At 37.6% G+C, this 22,854-nt stretch overlaps 1 protein-coding gene across 14 annotated transcripts in view; it reads left to right on the top strand.

Moving 5' to 3' along the window:
* Window positions 1-22,854, top strand: part of PLCB1 (phospholipase C beta 1) — a 432,352-nt gene that overhangs the window by 363,274 nt on the left and 46,224 nt on the right. For all 14 annotated transcript variants that reach the window (XM_048060933.2, XM_048060934.2, XM_048060932.2 and 11 more), the window contains 5 exons: window positions 634-814; window positions 2,955-3,031; window positions 3,146-3,235; window positions 5,503-5,560; window positions 6,523-6,609. In XM_048060933.2, coding sequence (XP_047916890.1) covers window positions 634-814; window positions 2,955-3,031; window positions 3,146-3,235; window positions 5,503-5,560; window positions 6,523-6,609 — 493 coding nt within the window. The remainder of the gene's footprint in view (window positions 1-633; window positions 815-2,954; window positions 3,032-3,145; window positions 3,236-5,502; window positions 5,561-6,522; window positions 6,610-22,854) is intronic.

Below are 22,854 nucleotides of genomic sequence, written 5' to 3'. Positions count from 1 at the left end.
ATATTCCCCACTGGGAAGTTAAGTTTCCTCCTGAAGTCAGGAGTCCATAGAGCACTTTCTTGTGTGTGTGCTATGCATGGCATTTCCTGAAGAGGGGAGAACATACCAAATAAAGGGATGTTCCTAACCATTTTAAGCTTTTTATAAATGCAGATGTAATGTTATGCTCTTAAATTTATTGCTAAGCACATGCAAGGATGACTCTGTTTTCAAAATACTTAGCGTTCACCATTTTTGCTGAGGACTAGGAAGCTCTGAAATTCAAGTTATGTGCCTGGAAGTGGAGAAATAAGTTCTATGGGCATATGTTTATAGGAAATCCTGGCAGTTTCATTTATAGTTCATTTATACTAAGTTCTGTTCCACCCCACCATAGCAGGTTTGTAATACGAGGTTTAAAAGTAATACATGTCCCATTAGAAAAAACAAATAGCACTATTTTCTTTGCTAAAAGATAAAATTAGTGGATTTACCATGGCTAAAATCATCTTCTTCCTCTATATGTGTTGCCAAGAAACTTATTTGATGGACTACATGTAACCAGCTACCTTAAAAACAGGGTTTAAATATGGGGCAGAGCATGCATACTTAGTGACTTGGAGCTGGTGTGTGTGTGTGTGTGTGTCTTTGCAGATCTGAAACAGGCAGCCCAGACCACAGTTCTTCAACTATTGAACAAGAATTAGCTGCACTCGACTCTGAAATGACCCAGAAGCTAGTCGAGCTGAAGGAGAAGCAGCAACAGCAGCTGCTAAATCTCCGACAGGAACAGTATTACAGTGAAAAGTACCAGAAACGAGAGCACATTAAGCTGGTACGTTTATGGTATCTGCTTTTCTTTATAGCAGTCTCTGGGTTAGTAATGAAAGCAGTGTGCCGTTAAAACGAACTGGGGCTTCCTTTCGGTTGGAGTCCATTTCAGATCTTGATTCCAATGTGGTCCATTGCTACTTCAAGGGGTTGTTGTGCCACGTTGTCACTAACACTTGTAACATACTTGGAGGGCTTTGGATAGAAGGCAGAAAGGCAACAGGTTTATTATTAATGCTAGGGCACTGAGTCCTTACCTCTAGTTAGATATGTCTAAGTTCTCTGCAGCTTTTAGTTGATGTTCCTATTTTGTTCTGCCACTTAGTTAAATGTACAATACTCAAGTAGGCAGTATTAGCTGGAAATAAATTGAAACACTATGAAAATAAATAAATGAAAATAGCTTCAAACATTCCCCAGGGCACAGAGTTTTGCCAAACAGTGTTCCTACTGCAGACAAATGCTTTAAGGGGATGCAGGACATAATCTGTATATGGTGAAGAAGTAGTTTGCATGCATCAGTCCAAGCTAGTTTGTTTTTACAGCTGGAGTTTGGCTGACAACTGCAGCAGGATCATAGCCCTCTGAGCTGCAGTAGAGGAGCTTGGGCAGATGGCAGCTGATGCTGATGGATGTTCTCAGGCAGAAGAGAACATTTTTAAAAGTGTGTTATGGGAGTGCAAACTGTTTCTCAACTCCAGACAATCCTGTCTCACAATTTTTTTCTATTGTAGGATGTTTTACCTCATTGCTGGTGTCTGAAGTGATTTGTCTGTTCTGTCCTGCCATCCAAAAAGCAGGGCAGAAGAGTGATATGAATTTAAATCACTCAGCAAGGCCTTTTCACAAATTCATTCCCATGGATCATAGCACAGAACTGCGGCTCCCAAGCGGTGCTGTTTATCATCAGTTGTATGTGAACCACATCAGTGTTAAAACAGCAGGAGCAGCTCCAGCAGGAGTGTGTGGACACAGTTACCTGTGCTGCAGGGATACAGTAACAATTGTTGGTTGCATCTCAGGGATTTTACTTTTTATAAAAACAAAATGTTCTGGACCCACATAGTTGGGATGATATTGTAAGTTAATTAATTTCTCATTCCAAAATAGGAAATGGCATTTCCCAAAGCCAAGTCCCATTTTGTGCTTTGTCCAGTTAGGTAGTGTCATGATAAATTCATTTTTTAACACAGAACATTCAGACAGTTTTCCCTCTGAGTTATGCTGGAATTAATATTTGTTCCACATAAAATCTGCCTTGCAGAGGAGAGATTCTTTCTGATTTCTTTCAGAGGAGAGCCTATTCTCAGTGTTTTTCTTCTTTTATCTAAGGAAAGAAAAGCTGGATGAGACTAGCTAGGCATTATTATCCATTTTCTTGTTCATCATCCTGAGAAGATTATTTAATAGAATCCAGCTTAAACCATAGGCATGATCGAATCAAATTGGCCCCATTTCCCATTTTAATTCACCATTCATTGAACTTGAACAGAGGCCCAGTCCATGTATCCTCATCCATCAGCATCACAACTACAAGCATGGTTTTGTTAACAGCTTCAGCTCAAATGAGATTGGACCCAGCGCTGCACACCAACTATGATATTCTGAATCCAGTGATGTGTGATCAAGATACAGCTTAACTTTCTTAGCTATCATGCATGAATGTTTGTCTGTCTGACCACACTGAAATCCAGGCTACTCCATGCAATAATACTCTGTACAAGAGGAATGTTTTCATCTCTCGCAGAGAACCTTGAAGTGAACAGGAATTCAGCTTGTAATTCATATTGCACAAGTTCAGTTTGTGATCATTTATGAATTATCACAGACATTTTAATCTATAGCAAGAGTAAAATCTAAGAAAAATCTTTTGATTTTACATTTAATTTTCTCAGGGTATATCACCTTGATGTACAGAGAAGTCATAGTTTCCATGTAAGCTGGGCTTATACAAGTCTGGAGTCCGCAAGTTAAGAATGTGTTTGCACTAATAAGAATGTTTACTTGCTTTTAATCATAGATAATTAATCAGGGAATGGTTTAACACTTTCATATATTTAACACAGATGTTTGAGGAAACTTAGATGAATGTATGATGTTTTGCTGAAAACGCATATTTCTGTTTCTTGGAATTCTTTTTTTAGCTTATTCAGAAGTTGACAGATGTAGCAGAGGAATGTCAGAACAGCCAGCTAAAGAAACTGAAAGAAACGTGTGAAAAGTAAGGTGCTATTCCCCTTATAATTGATTACATCTCCTTGTGGTGTGTGTTTTTCATTTAGATACATTTTGAACTTGCTTTTTTTTCTTCTTTTTTTTTTTTTTTACACTTCAGAGAAAAGAAAGAGTTGAAGAAAAAAATGGACAAGAAGAGGCAGGAGAAGATCACAGAAGCAAAATCCAAGGACAAAAATCAAATGGAAGAGTAAGTGTATCCCTTGATCTATATCCTTATATGTTGTGGAGAGACACAAGATTTTTCACAACTGGAAAATCAAAGAAAGGTCTCAACCCTAAATACAAGGCAGCTTTTAGTTAGACTGTAATACCTCAGCAGAGCAGTGGAGTCCTTCTTACTTCCTCTGATACTAATTTAATTTCCTGGGACAAATCTAATCTCCTGTTCAGCAAGCATTGATAGTCTGGGTCAGCTGCAAAGGTGCTGATGTATAATATAGGGACATGCCTGTGAGTGTCATGACAATGATTCACCAAGACACTGTTAATCCAAATGCTATTCCTTTATGTATGGCTATAAATAGACTTAGTGACTTCAATTCCTGCAGGGTTTGATTTCACTGTAACTTATTTTTTTTATTTGTGTTATCTTTTCTTCTTAACTCTGTTAAAGCTGCTGTCTAAAATAAATAGCAGCAACACACTGGAAGGTTTGCTCTACTTTTGTGATAAATTCCCCTCAGATGCTGTGCTACTGACTCTCCTCCAGTAACAATTTTATTCAGTGTGCAGTTACTTCTGGTAGAAGACAGAGGAGAACTGCGCTCTGTGGGTGCAGTTTCTGTGATCAGGGACAGTAATATTAATTTCATTTCTGCACCACCAGACAATACAAAGTTATGGAGTTATGCAAGGTGATTATATTCTTCCCAAAGGCACAGTGTCTAGGTTTGCTTTTCCTTCTTCATTCGTTTTGGCAAGCAGCTCAAAAAGAAAATGGAACATTTTAATCTTTCACTGTTTGCTGGGATATTCTTTTATACCAGTCTTTATTTTAGTAACACTTAAGAACAGTTAAAATACAGGAGAAATAACAACAACAACAAAATCTATCATATCTGAGTTTTACCATGTGAGTAAGAAACAATTATGTTGGGTAAAAAGATGTATATAGATTTTGGAGCCTCTCCATACAATCGTTGTGTTTGGCAACACTAAAAGAGGGTCACAGACTTACGCGATGAACTGCATCAGATAATTTAAGAAACGTATAAACATCATCAAAAAAAAGATAACAATATTAGAATAGTTTATTATGAAAAGGGGAGAAATAATGTGGTTAGGGCTGATAAAATGTAGTAGAAAAAAATAGTCATTACAAAAATATAGCAGTAAAATCAATTGCAATAGGAAATGATTTGCTAGCTGAGAGGTAAATGAGGTGCTAGTGTGAAAGGCTCAGGAACAGACAAGTAAAAATTCATTTTTGTTTTTATTTTTTGCTCATCTTTCCGAAGGGCTTTCTTTTGCCAGGCTTTTCAGAGAACCCTTGGGAAAGGTAAGATGGGAACCAAATGGGAAACCCAACTTTCCTCTGTCAAGTGATGCAGTTTGTCCTCACTTTTGCAGTGGAACAGGGAGTAGTGAGACCTTCTGGAAAATCCCACTTGAGTCCTCCCTGCTAGGCTGTTGTTTATTTAAAGCTTTTCTTATGAAAATTTGAAGAAAAGGAAAAAAATGCAGAGAGAGAATATGTCATATTGTTCTTGCTTAAGTTTTCTAATTCTACCTGTGCCCAGGGATTGTGTAACTACCTAAAACCATCAGATTTTAATGCCACCTCAGCAGATTGCAATTCACTATTCTTGACTTAGGCAATTAGATTTTAGAGTACTGTCCTGAATCTGGTCAACTCCGGCATCCACAGAATGTTATTTTATGTGCATTTATTCCTTTGAGGCATCTTGTCTTTTACCAAAAGTTACCTAATAGCTGTCTCATGAGCCACTTAGAGTACTTCTTCCAAGTTCAGCTTTCTGTAGTTTACATAGCAAAGCTGAGGAATAAAAAGTTGAGCCCTTTGTGGGAGCTTTGCCATCATCTCTGAGATGTCGCCAGCAGCATCTACACAGACAGAGATAATTTCAGTAGTTTGTAAAGTGCCACAATGTGGCAGTGTGCACCTACTGACGGTTGTGTGCTTTCCTAGACTGACATTTGGGCACTAAGGAATGCTGCCATCACTTTGAAGATGTGACAATACCCTATGGGAAAAGACTATCATGAAAGAGCAGAGGAGTTGTTGTGGTACCTCCCGGGGAAATCAGAGTCCTTCATACAATAATGATGCCACCTGTTATAAAAGGCGCATCCAGGAAGCCACTAAATGTTAAGTTAGGCTGATCCATAAGTTCAAAACATCACCGTACTCATTCTTGTAGGGAGTTGTGGAGAATTAAAATACATTGGTATGATCTTATTGACTACAATAACTTGTTGATTGCTTCTCCCCAGAGAGAAGACTGAAATGATTCGATCATATATCCAGGAGGTGGTACAGTACATAAAAAGGGTACGTCAGGCCATATGTTTATTTTTCATTTGGGGGGATAAAACATCAGCTTTCATGTTTTAGGTCATTTTACACTACAGATTCCAAGCTTCTGTGTAAAAACTCCACAAGTGCACATTTTTAAAAGATGCGGTGTGGGCTCCTATTTACATTCTACTGCAAGAAAGACTGGAATTTCAGACAGATCTTGTTAAGTGTTAGTCTTTGGGAGTGGGAGAGAGTAATGGGAACATATTTTAATAAAGTTGTGATTTCATCTTTGAATATCCTATGTTTTTTCATGGAACATGTACTCTATGATTTTTTTTAAATACTAAGGATTTTTTTATTTGTGTGTGTTTTTTAATTGGCTTGCTGTTTCATGAATGTAAAGATTGCATAAGGAACTCTTAAAGTTAATAAACAATCTTAGAGTATATTTTAACCATAAATACATTTGTACAGTTATCAGAAAACAAAAAGCATTCTGAGAGCTCTGTAAATACAAGTCAAAGAAATTCACTACAGATGTTGGTATTTCTGTAGCTATACATAGTTTACGCAATGGTGAAAGTATGCACTACAATACTTCGATGTGGGAAATTATTACAAAACTTTTGCCACTATTGAATTTTCTCTTAATTTCAGTGCAGAAGAGTTCAATTCAAATGTTGTCCCATTTTTGCTCACAGATTCCTTGATTCAGGAATCAGTGTAAAGAATTAGCAAATTAAATATGCTCAGTTCTTGTTGGAGTCAGGCACATGCTTGAGTGCTTTATTAAATGAGGCCTAAAATTGATCAGCATGTTTGTTTAGGACTCCAAGATGCAAATACTTTTCTTCTGGAGGCAGGATCAATCCGGCACATCTCATACAGTAAAAGTTAAAGCACAATGATGCAATAAAAGTTCTACCAGTGAAGGGGTGGGAAAGGGAGAATATACAGCCTTTGAAACAAGTTTCTCTGCTGTTCTCTTACAGCTAGAAGATGCTCAGAGTAAAAGACAGGAGAAACTGGTAGAAAAACATAAGGAGATTCGTCAGCAAATACTGGATGAAAAGCCCAAGGTAAAGAATTTTGAGCAATACTTTAAAATGTCCTTTAGGAAAGAAAGAGTTGTATATAGCATGTAGACTGATATTTAAACATGACAAAATGCATACATAGCATTTTAGCTATATACCTTAATATACAGGATGGAAAAAAAAATCGAGTGGCAGCCTAGTAAGGAGCACCACCTCAAGTCAGATGTCATATAATTTGGTTTATTTTTCAGTACTCATATTACATTGTTAAAAAGATTTTAGTGTAAATGGTGCTTCTGACCAGCAGAGTGTGCTCTTCACTCTATTGTGCTTTAGCAGTACAAAACCAAAACACAGTTTACATTGAAATGAAAAAGAGATATCTTTTTAGCATGCTTGTCTTGGATATTTGTGATAATTAATGAGGATATATTTTTGTGGAAAACAATGAGAGTTTTTATGTTAGTCCCAAATGTTCTATATTGCTTGCTGGATTTCCCCTGTTCTATTTTGTGCACTGTATCTGCAAGCAGTGTTCTGAAATACATTTTTTGATCCTAAATATTATTGGCTGACTCCCACTCCTAGTCAAGTTGGTGGTTATTTTGCCACTGACTTCAGTGGAGAAGGTTTGGAGTCATCTTTTGTACATGCTTCTTCGGCAGGAAGAGCTAGGTAACCATGTAATCAGACTGCTGTATGGAGACCTGTTTTCAGCAGAGTTCATATCCAAGTATGATTCTCCACAGCCCATTGTGTCATCTCTGCTTTCATTTTTTCTGCACTCACTCAAATATGTGCTCTAGGCTTCATTTTTAATTTCTCGTTTGTGTCTACAGTCCTAATGTTTATGTGCTTGTATTCCAGTTCAAATATTTAGTATTGGTTGTCACTTAATGCTGTCATGTCATTTTTGTCAAATATCAAGAGAATAAATTAGGCTAAGGTCTGAATAGCTAGAAACTTAAAATTGTTTAGAAAAAAAAAGTTTGCGTTTCTGATTTTCTACTTTCATTTTAAAAGCCATGTTTATAATTAACCTGGAACTTTTCAATGTTATCTGGCATCTGAGTCTAAAAGCATGAAAAATAGTATGGTTTGTATTTCATACTGTAGGATCATGAGCTTCTCAGGCATGGGAACCAAAAAATGGAATTTAAATGTTGAACATGTTTCAAAGAATATTAGTACTTCTAACCTCAGCTTTTCACAGATACTTGGACACATCATTACTTTTCTGTGCGTCCTCTTTTTTCTCTCTCTTTCTTTTTTTAATTTATTGATTCACTCATAAGTAGCATACCTGCAGTCAGAATTTGTCATTCAGGACTTGTGTTGCATTTTGAAAGATTGGGGTGGACTGGTAGCATGAGACTCTTCAGCTGTCCATGTGCCAAGCATTAGATCATGGCACAGAGCAGCTCCAGATCCCTTGTCTTCCCCTGCATCTGGCCATCAGTTAAAGCACTGCAGTAATCAGCACTCCTCAGTCAGTGCTCTTGATTTCTCCCGAGAAAACCCTCTACAGTAATGTGCCTCACAGGGCCTGGCTGCATTTTTTTTTCCTTTCCCACCTACTGAAATGGGCAGACTTTACTGAATTTATGATGGTATGTGCTTTTTGCTGGCATGAGAGGATTTAAGCAAAACATAATTACTCATTTTATTAAGTATCTTTTTATTTTTTTCTTCGTGTTCATATTTCATATGAATATTTGCTTCATAAGCTTCCCTAGTGACAGGGCGTATGATATAAAATAGATCAAATGCTTTCCCAGCTGAGAACCACCAATGTATTTTATGCATACAGCAGCCTTTCTAGGGGCAGCTTTTTAAATAGACTGGTCTCTGGTGTTTCAGTGTCAAAACGCCCACTAAAATTTATGCTAGCTGTGTCAAAGGGGTTTTCTGGCAGTATCAACAACCCCTAAACAAAAAGTTTAATATATGAGGGAAAGAATTTTTAGTATTTTTACAATTGGAGACACTGGAGACAGATTTGCCATCATCAATCACTTTCATTTCGTTATTTATTACTGACTCAGAATTTGTTGTGCTATGGCTTTGTGCACAGAGCTCTGTCAAAGCCAGGAAGAATATCGTTTCACGAAGCGTTGGCAACAGACTGCCATACCAGTGAGATTATTTTTTTATTTTTCTTTTTTTAAGTATGCGTTTGCAGCCTCCTTTGTTGCGGTGTGTGTAGGCCACCAGAGGAAAACTTGCATTTGAGCGCAGACATTTAAGGCAACAGATTTTAGAAACTGCACAAACTTAATGCAAATTAGTTCCCTGTACCGGAGGCAGAGGGCTCACTTTTTGTTTAATTTTAAAATATCATGTGTTTATATGAAAGTACTTGGAGCTGATTCACACCCTGAAACTTTGCCTTTCTTTCATATACATAATTTCTTTCTAATGTTTAGATGTGAGACTGTTTTGTAACTTTCATTTGCAGGGCTATTATATAAAAAGGTAGCTTTTTTTTTCTCTTGGAAGAGTTGGAGACTTTGCTTCCTGAATGGATACTGTTAGGCAAAAGTTTGGAAATAATTCTTCATCTTGTGGTCCCGCTGAAAACAGTGTAACACTGACTTTAACGGGCCTGAAAGGTTTTACTGTGTATATGTAAGTAATGAGGGTATCTTTATGACAAACTAGTCTCTGATGCTGTAGAAACTAGAAATTGAATATTATCATCAAATCTGTGTGTGTATATGCGGAAACAAGGCAACCAGTCCCACAGCCATGTTTGGAAAAGGAGAAATATCATTTAATTAGTAAGTCAAATGCTGACTGACCATAGTTCAAAAAATTTCTAGCTTGAGTGCCATTGTAGTGAAAGCACAGTGAAAACAAAGTTCAAATGCTGTCATGCCGCTGTCTTATTCCTAACAGCAGCATTGCTAAGCAAGGCGTATGTATTTTTTTCTCCTTTTTTTTTTCCCTCTGTATTTATGTTATCTACTTGCAGCTTTATTATCAGCAACAGCTTGTAGTTATTTTCTCCCCCATTCAAATTCTTTGTCTTCTTCCCTTAGTCATTAATACACATTAAGCTTGTCCTGTCCTTATCTTTTTCCCCTTGGGCATCTCTTCTACATACAGTGGAGGCTGCTGTAGAAACACAGCTCTTTACACTGCAGTATTGAATTCTGTGCGTTAGAGCATTGTGTGATTTTAGATTCTTCTCTACAGTGTGTCTGGCACTCACTATCTAAGCACAACACAGTGCGTTGAGGATGGGTATGCATCTCAATTTCTTTGTCCTTGACAGCCTGTGCATCAAATTAAACATAAATCAGGTGCATTTCCTTCCCCCGACCCTTGCCTTCAATTTCGTTGTAATTACGAAAATCAATACACATGAGGCATGACAAGAAATTAATTATTTTTCTGAGAATCAACTGAGTTACAGTAAATAGACCTGAGCCTCCTCTAATTGAAACCAATGAGACTTTTGTTACTGAGGCTCATGGGCCAGAGTTACACTTGAATGTCAACACAGTAGCTGAGACTCCAGTGCTCTTGAAGTCAGCCCCAGCTCCCCATTGCATTAGCTGGACACTTTTGGCTTCAGGGAACCATGTTTTTACAGCCAGAGCTGTCAAGAGAGATGTAGGGCATGTGGTTCATAGTTTTGTAGCCCATGTTCGTGTTTCTGCTCACACCTGCCCTGCTGCTCACAACCCCAGCTTAGCCAAGTCCTGCCACAATGTGTGGGCTCCTCTGGCAGCGTGGAAGATGGCATGGTTCAGGGTAAAGCTTTGTCTGTGGAAAAGGCCACAACAGGTCTGTAACAGAGCCATAAGCTGTGCAAACTTCCTCCTAAGTGTTGCCTCTCTGTGGTCTTTGAAATGAATGAAGATGGTATAGCCTTAAGGTAGGGCATAAGGTAGAAAATGCCCCTTTCCCCTCAGAAAATATAACGACAACAGCTCTTTAGAATTATACATTGTTTTTTGATAATGGAAAATAAACACATCTGATGCATGCTAACTTACTTTCAAAGGACACACATTTATTATCTCACAATTCAACATGCATTATTAATTGCACACAATGGGAGCTGACACTTCTATATCCAATCAATAATTAATATTAGCACTGTACCTGAAAAATTTATGGGGACATAAAATGACACATATTCAGGTTACAGAACAAATTAAGAGATGCTTATCCTTTACAACAGTAAGCCTCTTACAGCTGCAGTGTCTTCTTTTTGTTACATTGGGCTGAAAAGGACCTCCAAGGCCTTTCATCTCGGGGCTAGCTGTTTTTACAATCACATATCATGGAAGCCTGTTAATGAAAAACTGCTGGACAGTGACTCTTTCCTCCTGAGTGTTGTTTAAATGGAAATATTTGAAAACTGGTGAATGATTTCATAGATTTCAGATTGATTTCTTACAATATCTAAGTGATATTTGATCTTTGCAATGGTTGCAGCTTGTCATATATGCTTTAGAAAAAACTCAGTGTCCATCTTCATGCAGATAGTGTCGTTGTGTGAAATGGAGCTGTTGCTGACAGCAGGGTCAGCAGAACCTCTAACTTTTGAAAGAAGTCAAATAGAGCAAATGTATTTCACAGCACTTTTAGATTTGATTTCAGTTAACCTCAGAGCTCAGAGCCACTCTATTAGCTCATCTGGAAGAGAACAGTTCTTAGGAACTTTGATGACTATTCCAGTGTCATTTCAGCTCACTGCATAATTCACAGTAACAATGCACTGTCCACCAAAATCCCTTTTTATCCTTTACACCTCTGTAAGAAGCCAAACTGTCTTTTGGGCTAGCTGCACTTCAATTCAAACCTTTCCAAATGCATTCCAGTTCAACCATAGGCAATTATTCAAGAATTTCGGAGAAGGCGTTTGGAGAAAAAGGTTATTTCAGTTTACCAGGTTTCATGGGACTTTGCACTTCATGGATATGGTTTAGGTAAAAGTGATTTCTTCTGTTAATTCATTCAGTTTAAGCATCTTCAAAGTTTAAAAGGAAATGTCTCTTGAATCTATGGCTGCTGAGCTAAAATGATTTATGACAGTATCTGCCAAAAAAAAGCACAGAATTAAAAGAATTGAAAATAATTTGCTGTTTGTTTCACTGCTCAGCTTAGGGTTTTGGTGCTTGGATATTCATCAGAGGGGAATAATAAAATGCTTTTCTGCCTCATTAAATGGGCAACAGCACGGAGAAATGAATGGAATTTACTTAGCCTCAGCGAACAACAAATATTTAAAAGGAATGTTTTTAAATGAAAATTTTTAGGCTGAGATTTCCAAATCTCCCTATGACTTGATCTTTAAGGATCTGGCATCTTCCCATTTTTAGTCCAGAGATTGCATTTAAATTGAAGGATGCAGCTTTCATGGACTATTCACTTGAGGACCTTAGCACTTTGCTCAGCACCTCTCAGCATCAGGTCCTTAGTGACAATCAATCTAATTTATCTAATAAGCTTTGAGTGGCTTAAGTCCTGATATTTCTTTAAATGTTTAATTACTGTGATTGTTAGGCAGCTCACGGCTGCAGAGTATTCTTTTGGGAAACTAGGGTTGTCTCCTTTTTTCTGTTTCTCCCAGTGGATGAAGTACAGAATGCACTTACTTCAGGTCTGTAAATTGAGTGGTAAATAATCTCACTTCACTCATTAAAATGAAATAGGCTGACCTTTATCTTATGCCAATTTTATACCAATAAAACTCCCTTAACTTCTATGAAGTGACTAGTTCATCACTAGGCCTGAGATCAAACGACTTCAGTCCAAATAACAGGATGCTCTAAGGAATATTTGAAAATAAGACCTTGTTTGCTTGTTTATGTTTTTTTTCTTCATAAATCCACATTTTTAATGATTGTTTATTTTTCTACCAGAATAAATACTACAGTGTGAGCAATGAATATCAGGTCACAAAAGATACATCTAACAGTTTAAGGTGATATTTTCCATGTTAATTAAATGTCTGTCGGTATTGGTCTTGCAGATACACATGTGTCTTGGGAACACTCAGGAATACTAACTTTCCAATCAGCAGCATCACATTTCCAGTGCGACTATGCAAAATGCTTTTTAAATTTAAATTAATTTAAAATTATAATATTAAAGAAAAATGTTAAAACCAATTGTATTAAGAATGCAAATATGAAGAAGCAGTCTAATGGAAAGAGATAAAGTATAAGAATTTCAGATTGCTATTTGTTGATAGGGAGTGACATATTCCTCACAAAAAAATTGTTCTACTGGAAACCAGAGAAAATCTTGGGTGGCATATGGAGCTAAAAAACAAAACAAAAAAAAAGGCAAGTTATTTCTCAGTTTCCACTAGTGTAAATAAAAAGGAACATTATGGAACTAGCAGAGGCACTGGTGATTTAAAATGGCATGACTGAAGGCAGAGTATGGTCCACAATGGAGGTCATGTGGCAGACAGATTTGATTTGTGAGGGTACTGTGACTTTTTATTTTTTATTTTTTTAAGAAAAGTGATTTCAGAGTCCAGCTACCATCTGTGGGCAAAGGCGTTCACTGAATATTTTATTTTAAAGGCACAAATTTGAGACTTCTTCCTGGGCAAAAGAAACCTCACAGGTTTTTTTTCTTCCCTAATTTGCACAAGAGACTGTGTTCTTATTTTATCCATCTCAGATAAGCCCATGTCTCAAACCACTGTGGTTATCTATTCAATTAGCGTTCCTGACAGACCATAGAAAGCCAAACTCCAACGCAGAGCTCAGCCTGCTGTTCCCTGCCATTCCCCACTGGTGTCCAGCTTGGCACAGTACTGCCCGATACTGGGAGAGGTCCCCACTGCAAGAAACTCCCATCTGGCTGGAGGGAAGGCAAAGGTAACTCCCTGTACCCAAAGTCAGAGGCAGTGTCCCCTAGATTCCCTCCTCTCCTCAGCAGAAAGTGCAGCAGCACCCAAAACAGTCCAGTTTGGGAACAGTGCAGAGGTGCATATTTGGGAGATCTCTCTCAGCTTTCAGAAAGGCAACCAGCTTTGCATCTACCGATGACCACAGCAGCACAGGGCAGCATATGGCATCCATGCTGTTCCTTCAGGGCAAGCTGCACACCTTTACCACCCCTGTGGCTTCTGTAATATCATGGAAGTGTTGGATGGGAAGACAAATCAGCCCAACTAGGTATGAATAATAAGCAATGAATGTGCTGTTATTTACCATTAAGCAGATAAAAAGATGTCTTGTCCTCCCCCTCCCTCTTTGTAACAGTGCTGCAGTGATCATCCATCAAAATGACAGAGCAGCCCATGTTTTCTCGCCATTAGGGACGTTGTTTCAGAACACCATCACCATGTGCAAACAAAACCACTTGTTAAAAGCAGGAAAATGACTTGCATTTGTACAGTAACTGATTCTACTATACTATAATTGTCTTAAATGCTTAATTTGAGTTAGAAAGCAGTTCAATTAAGGGGAGAAAAAAGGGCGTCATAAATTGCCATACAAATGATCAGCTTTGTAATAAATAGCAAAAAGTAAAAATTATCTTTTCTCCCTTGGTAACATAAATTATTGAAGTAGACCTTAATTCTGATTTTAACATTATTGAATGGTTAATTCTTCTTAAAAGAAGTGAATTTCCAATGCAGAGAAGAGCACAGTGTGTTTTACCATAGATTAAAGTGAAAACCAGGAACAGGATGTGAAAAGTGAATGTGTAGCTTCTTTCTGCAAAGTCAAGTTCAGGTTGATAACATCCTAGACAGAGCACCTTGTCTCTACAGAAGATGCTCTTCAGTGTACTGCAGGTAGCAGAGGATAACAAGAAAATACCAGCCCGCAGTGAATAGTGTAGCATTAAAAGCTCCTTATCTGTTCTCTGTAGCCTCTCAAAGCACTTTGGTCTGCAGTATCCTATTCTCTGCTCTACAGCAGTGTGCGTCTGTGCAGCTGTCACTCAGTAACCTGCACCCCTGTGACCCACTGCTGCACTCGCTTTGGTTCTCCGTTTACTGCTTCCCACAGCAAAAATTTCCCAGAGGGTGGGTGACAGTAAGGTAGCAACCACGTGTGAGAAAAAAGAGCACTGAGCTAACTTGTGTATTAACAACGTTATCTCTGAAGAAAAAGCTGAAAATTATGTAAAAAAAAAAAAAAAAAAAAGAGAGGACAGAGAGTGCAAACATTTTGTGTCAGAATCTGTAGCTTAGACTGTGCAATATTTAAACCTGACAAGATAAGTTGCTACTAGAAAAATAGTTGTGATTCTGCAGAGGCAAAAGTGTTTTCCATGCTAAACCAAAGTGAGGAACGGGGCACCAACAAGTTGTCGACTCCTCTTCACCTTTTTCTATGCTGTTCTAGTGCTCTATGTAATATGTAGTAAATATATGCATAGTGCGTGTATATGTGTGTATATATATATATATGTAGTCTACGTAATATATATAAAATGCGTAGTGACCCACACAAAATTCCAATATAGTACTTCATATAGTATCTTATACACATCTTCATCACTCTATGTCAGGGTCAGAGTGAACAGCAAATACCACAAAGGCAGATACTTACGCTCTTGTATATAACTATTCATCATTGAACAACAGCAGCAACATATTTGTTAATTATCAGACCTTCAGTACAACATGACAAATGATAAGAGATTGAGTCTGACAAAGCTAAGGCAAAAATGTTAAAGAAATATTAATGCTTACTATGTAAACTCATTAGAGAGGTGCTTTAAAATGCATGAAGTGGGAAGAAAATATGTTCCTTAATGAACAGAGCTATGAAATCGCTGGTCCTGCAAAGATTGTAGTGTGTGCTTAGTTTTGCATATGCAAATGGATTTTTAAGACGTTGCTTATATCTCTGTGCAGAATCAGTCTGCAAAACAGAGCCATTAATGAAAATACTGCTGCGTTTCTGTCCATGAGGTAGTAGTACGCATTGCAGTACGTGTTAAAGATACAGGTTGCTCTTAGTGCAACCATGATAAGGTGGGTGCCAAGTTTATCTTATTTACGGTGAGATTTCAGGATGATAAATATATTAGTAGAAACAGTAACAGAAATATCAAAAATAAAGTAAGAGTTTCAAAGGAATACATTGATTAAAAGTCTGTTTAGAATGATGATGAAAACAATGGGAAATCTTTTGTTGTGTTTAGAAACAAAAAATTCTGCAGCAACAAAAGGCGGTTGCTTTGAGATGCATTATCTTCCCCAGCAGTTTGAGAGTACTGAGTCTGGTAGGGGAAGAAAACCTTGTACATCATCTGGAAGGGAGAGAGAAAGTGCTCTTCCAGCCATAGTGGCAGGGAAACCTGCATCTCAGACATGCCAGCGTGTACTTCCCTTGCAATGTGGGTACAACTTTTAGAGGTCTGGCAGCCTTCCTTAGCAGCAAAAGAGCTGGGGAGGCAGGCAAGCGAGCTGCTCCAAGCCTCCTTGTTCTCTTGGATGATTATGTTTCATTAAATTTCTCCTGTGACTCATTTCCAACAAATCAGCATTTTCTGACAGAAATGCACTAGTTGTGGGTGCTAGGATATAGGTTTAACTATAGTGACTCAGTACATTTCCTTTTATTCAGCCCTTTGATGGCAGAAAGAGGTTCTTGCCAAGAGATTGTGGAGTGTGACTAAGCATATAAACTACAGCTATGAACCTGTAAATGATCTCTCTTATGGAGTCCCAGAGATTTGAAAGCTTTGTGTGGAATAAGTGCATGTGTCTGGGAAGAGGAAGCCTAATCCAGAGGTGGTTAGGTGTGGAGCCTGGCTCAAGGATGCTCAAGAAGGCTTTTAAACTCTTGTGGCATTGACCTTTCCAAGGATCCAGAGATTGTTTGTAGGAAAATGATTGTGACAATGGTGAAAGCTGACAATTTTTAATTCTACCACTACCACCACCCCCCCCCCCCCCCCAAAAAAAAAAAAAGTTTCAGAGTTTTGATGATCGTCTAATGGAAAAAAATCCCTTTCAAAACTACTGAATATGGGACAGGAAGTCATAGTCCTGGTTCATTTTGAATTTCATTGAATTAGGAATAAAACGATCTTTAGTTTATGATTTCAGCGTGAATAAGTGCAAACATTTTGTATCAAAAACCTTCCATATACATATATATATTTATTTTTTTTTAACTTTGGGACCTGATCAGCTATTCATAGAGTCCTATTCATTTATTCATTGTTCAAAGGCAGTTTCCAGCAGTATTCTACATTTCCTTTGATTTCTTTCACTCCTTTCTTAAAGCCTTTCTTAAAGCAAAGGTGACTGCTGGCAAGCAATTATACACCACTTTTGGGGAAACAAATACCCTTGATTTATAAATCAGGGAAGCCGACTAAACCTTGCTTGGCAACAGAAACAGACTTCAATTAAGATGAGATAAAAACAGGAAAGCTAATTTCTGTGATACAGTGATGTTACCCCCCCCCTCCTTTTTTCTTTAAAAATATGCTCTGCAAATACATATCATAGAACAAACAAAATGCATATAGTAATGTACAGATATCCTATAGCAAAATACAACAGTAATATTTTACAGTGCATTGGTTACCCAGTCGCACTGAAATTCACATCTTCAAAGCCCTGGGAACAATGAGGCATTACGATAACTGTAGGCAGCCTGCATATAATTTACATCTATGTAAGCTCCTCTTGAGTGGTGCTTTAGCTGGAGCAGGCTGTGCTCCAGCCCCACTGTTCTGACGGAGCAAACAGGCCCACCGGTTTGTGATCTGAGAGTGCGATTTCTGGTCTGCTACAGGAAAAATCAGATTATCTGCACCATGCATTTTCCGAAGGTTAATAAATGAAGCATTGCTTGTGAGTCAGTTTGTTACCTGTAAACTCACTAACCCTCTTCTGGCTGCTATGAATTTTAGCCAAAGGGAAATTATAACAAAATTTTAAATGGAGTAGATATAGTCAATTTGTTTACTATATTCTTGATTATATGTTTGAGTCTGTGTATGTCAAATAGTAAATATTTGTAATGTGTGCAGTATGTGTATGCACACTAGATATATTAAGAACATGCATATGCTGTGTTTATAGAGATTCATTTGATAAATATATTATGGATGTATCTGTTAAAATAGTTATTCATAGCCTCGTAGGATGTAAAATACAAAATAATATTAATGCTTTTTAAACTGGCGTGATCACCTTTCTATTAATTGCAGTCTGATTCAACAGCCAAGGTTATTATTATTTTTTTTTCCTTCTGAAAAGACAATAAATGAAGACTATGGAGAAACAATTTTCTTCACCCAGTGGGAGCCTTCATTGGCAGCAGATGCAGGCAAAATGGCATGAGGAGAGGGACCTCGGGAATGTGTTGATGGGAGTTAAAGGTGTAAAGCCACATTGATCTGGTTTGATCCACCCAGGAGAAGAAAACCCACAGAACTAAACATTAGTTCATGCTTTTCACAGCTTAAGAAGGAGCCTGTGCTTGAACATGTCCAGGGTAGCAGCTGATTAGCAATTCTGTGGAAAACTTAAGACTAACCCTCCAGCTCCAGTGCTTAAATTAGAAAATATAAATAACCTTTATCCCTGCTTATCTGTATAAAAGTTCCCTACCACTCCTGAATTTTTAGGGTTCTGTTAGGTTAAGCACATTTGAGATTATGATGTGTTTAGGTAATAAAGGGTATATAAATGCAAATTAGATAATAATTAGACATAGGAAAAAATCATGATTAGAGAGTTTCATTGTGAACTAACTGCTAGCTAAACTCTCTTTTTCAGCAGTCTCTGTAAATTGCAGTGACTGTTCACTCCAAGGAGAGAGTCTTTGCAGTGCCTAAGCAAGTACCTGTTCCTGAATATTCTCACACAGAAAGAGCTGAAACATATTTATTTTCTCACCCCAAAGATTAACACATTGGGAATAATGGCAGATTGCAAACCAGAGAGATGGATTGGCAGGGGAAGTGACAAGTGAAGCATCAAAACGTCGTCATGCACTCATTATGTGCATGGCATCCCAATTAATACATAGATTCTTCCATTATGGAATAAACCTGTATCTCTGGAGCTACATAAACCATACTGTTTAACACCAGTTCACCAGTTTCTCACATATTTATTCTTTCACTCCTGTATTTTGTGAATGCCTAGTTTAAAAAAAAAAAAAAAAAAAAAGCATTCTTCTTCTTCCAATCCCTTTCCTTTTCTATGTGTCATTTGCTTTCATGTCTACTGATCTGGCATAGCTGCTTCGTGGGATTGTCTGGGTGCCCTGACCTCCCTAACTGCCTCTCCTCATGTGGGAGATTGGGAGAGCTCTTTCAGTGCAAACTATTTCTAACAACATTCAGATTAATGGTGATAGTTTCACAGTTTGAAATTCTTTAGTATATTGGTACTTACAGTAGTGATACACATTTTTCTGTTCTTATGTTGAGCTTTTTTTCTCTTATATTCTGACAGTCAATTTTTGTCCATGCAGACAAGATACGCTAGACTTCTTAAATGCCTAATTATGTTGTTACTGTATACCCGCCAGAACTTGCTTGTTCATATAGTTGTGTAAGTATGTTTGCAGGCGAGTGGAGGTGATTTGAATGCCTGCATTTTTCTTTGATTGTTACCTTTTGATGAAGGGCTGTGTCCTAACATTTTCTATTTTATATGCCCACAGAGTACGTCTGCTACATAATTAGCACCTTGACTGCTATGTAGCTGTCATTACTACTTATCTGGTTAGCCCCTTCCCAAACCCATTTAGTCATATCCTTTTGTAGACTGCTGTATTGTTAAAAAAAAAAAAAAAAAAAAAAAAAAGGTACTTTCCAGCTCACAAAATACAGATTTTTTTTTTTTACATTTACATTTAGAGTTGATAACATATTGTGACAAAATTGTCTCCAACATCTTGTGTTGGTTTATGTTTATTGTCTGCCTCGCTTGCATAGTTACTCACTGTGTAGAGGACACTCATGAATGTCCTCTCTGGGGTGACTTACAGCTTGTTTTCCTGATGGTAAAGGGTGTTGCACAGCTTCCACTAAAAGCAGTGTTCTCCATTAAGCTTTATGATAGCTTTTCAGGTCAAGGTTTCTGTTTCTTCTTCAGATATCCATGCAAAGTTATTGTTAATGCATACGCCTATGACAACATGCAATATTAATATGCAGTGTAAAATTGTAATTGTATTATATTATGTGAATTGTAACAACTTGGCCTTCCATTCTGTGTGAAAAGCTGCCTTCAGAGCATTAATTGATTCCACTTCTTCTATTGCCTTTCTGGATTTATGTTTCCCTGAAGTACCTTGGTTAGGATCATCTGTACAGTTCTGTGCAATATACTATTATTGCGCCATATGAACCATAATTTAACCTTTTTAAATACTCCGGTTTCCCCTCCCAGGGGTGTCCTGTCAAAAGCCATAAGAGTCTCCCACTTCTTCCACAGTATTCCTCAATTAGCTCTTTCAGTCCTACTTGCAGCTATTCATGCTCTTCCTGTTTTAGCCTGTCACTCACATTTGAGTCCTTCATACGTAAAACTTAACACACTTTTCGTAAGAGCGTATGTAAAGGCTGCAGTGCTGGATATTAGTTACTACAAGTGTGGCTCTTGAGACATTGGCTATCAGGGGAGCCTTCCCACAGCATGGACTCTATTGGTCATATCAGGCTTCCCTTCACAGCTCAGGAGGTATGAAAGCAATATCCAGCAGCAGTTACACAGTGTATTTTTCTTGCTTATTTCCCTTAATAGCATTCAGAAATGTTTTAATTACTCAGCATCTACCATTTTAGTTATGTATGTTTTTAATACACACTTAGATATGGGATTTTGAGGCATTCTTTGTGTCATAAACACGTTAATTTCTGAAGAAGCAGAACTTCTAACCCATTTTTAACGGTCTCTTAACTACCATTCAACCCACCATTCAACCATACCCTCTCCCCCTTCTTTTTGTGCATGTGTGTTGCAGTTCCACTCTGGTGCAGAAAACAAAATTGGAAATGTTGCCCTTGACTTCCCTCCATCTCCTTAATTCCATTGAAATTGCTTACTGCTTGGGTTTGCTCGTTGTTGGTTTTTTATTTGTTTGTTTGTTTGTTCATTATTCTTAGCCATTAGTAAAAAAAAAAAAAAAACAGCTGTCAGTTCCTTGGGGGTGACATTTGGGGTTTATTTCTGTAGAGCTGTGTTCAGCTGTAGCTTTAATCCATAGAAGTGTTGCATATTAATATTTAGGGTCAGGTTTGGGTCTGAATAGAAAGTCACCCTTTTGGGGGGCTATCCAGTGAAGAAACCAAGCAAGATGAGGTTGTTCCCTTTGTCCTTGTTCTACCAACTCTGCAGGCATTTCTTTTCCAGTCTGTTTTCTTCAAGAATTGTGGGTCCTTGACTTGCACTTTCTCATTCTCATTCTCAGGACATTGTTGGAGGTATTACACAGTCATGGTGCAGCAATGAGGCTCAGTGTTGCTGTGTGTATACTTCCGTCTTGTTCACAGGGCTCAAATCAGCTTGAGCTTTCTCTGGACATTAGCCCATCAGATAAGCAGTTTCTCTTCTCTGCAACCAGAAGTCAGGCTTTCCCAGTTTCCACTTTTTCCTTGTTCTTCCCCAATTTGTACTTTTTCATTGCCAAACCCTCTTGGCAACTCAAGATGATGCATAGTTGAGTAGTCTTTCTATGTTGCTAAAAAAGAAAGGCCCCATTAACTGGTTTGCTTTCACCTCTGTCACAAGTTAACAGCAAACAAATTTAAATTGTTTCCAGGGTGTTCTTGGCTATTGCAGATGGTCTGTGTGGCCATCCAGGGGACATCTGTGCAGGCGATACTAGTTTCCCAAATAATGATAATAAGAACTTAAGAAACAGTGAGGTGCCACAGGACAAGTAATGTGTGTAATGAAAAGATGCTGGAAGGAGATGACTTGGATAGCCAGCACTTAGCTGGCAACATTTTCTCTCCTAGTTTTTATATTTTTACATAGAATAATGTATTGCCTGTTCCAATTTCTTTGGAGATAAGAGATTTTTGATATTTTATCTTAAATTACCAATTAAGAGCTATAACTTTCAAGATGGTATCTTGTCCTTATAATATATGAGAAATTATGGGACTTACATATTTATTGGTGTAGGCTACTATACCTAAAAACATCCAGCATATCAAATCAGTGTTTTTTTTTGTTTGTTTTGTTTTGTTTTTTAGGATAGCTGAACAGTTGGGCTTATTTGGCTGACAGTTTGATTTTTTAGCATATACATCTAAGGGTACGGTGTATAGTTCACCATGTAGATCATTATAGGGTCAGAAGATTAAATACAACACTTCATTTTCCTAATGAATTGATCAGTGCATACAGACCTTTAGAGTTGCTAAATAGATAAAGGTAAAATTATAAACATGAATGCCATTTATAAAGTACTTCAGTGAGTTACGCCCTTTTGAAAATGTTACCTATAATGACATCCAGATGTCTACGTGCAGTATTATCGCATATATCTTACTGGATGTTGAATACTCACCCTTTTTTATTGGTAGAAGTTCATTTGGTGCCATAAACAGAAGACAACTGTGGTCTGTAATCATTCCATTCTGCATTTCTAGGAGGTTTTATTTAATTTTATTCAGTGAAACAATGCCATTGTCTGTTTTTCTTTTTTTTTCCCCCAATCCTCATTACTGTGACATTGATAGATGTTGTCAGTGTCTTTGAGGAAAATTATTGTTACTTTGGTTGGTTTTCAGTAGCAGTGATTGATTCAGCATCCTTTCCTGAAAATAGTTACCATTATATCATAGAGCTGGATTAAGTTTTAGCACAAAGCTACTATTCCACTTGCTTACGTTTTTTTGGACCTCAATCACTACAGATACACAGAAGTGTAGTGCATTCTGAAGTTCATTTGTTAAAGTTTAATGCTGCTGTTAGCTAGCAGTACAAAAGGGTACTGTTACCCAGGGAGTATTTCGTTCCTTTCAGTTTTTGCTACTTTTGCATGGATTTGTGCAAATGAGATTAGTTATAATTTCAGAATGGACCAAATGGGATTCTCTATATATTTTTTCTCCTTTTTTTCAGGATTTTTACTTTTCTGTATTTCTGCACTGTTTCTGATCAGTTAAATTGTAAGTCTTTTTTATTTGTGAGTTAAAGGGGGCATGACATAATATAAAAAATATTTGAAGGGAAATAGGCGCAGAACTGGAGGTGACACTCATCTTTTCTAAATCAGGATATCTACAAGAAACCTGTCTACCTGTGCTCAATTCCTCTGAGAGAACCAAGTTATGCTAGGAGGGATTCACCTAACCCACTTTATA

The sequence above is a fragment of the Anser cygnoides genome, chromosome 3 (assembly GCF_040182565.1).
Source record: "Anser cygnoides isolate HZ-2024a breed goose chromosome 3, Taihu_goose_T2T_genome, whole genome shotgun sequence".
In the NCBI taxonomy this organism is placed as follows: Eukaryota; Metazoa; Chordata; class Aves; order Anseriformes; family Anatidae; genus Anser; species Anser cygnoides.
This window is presented reverse-complemented; position numbering and strand designations above follow the sequence as displayed.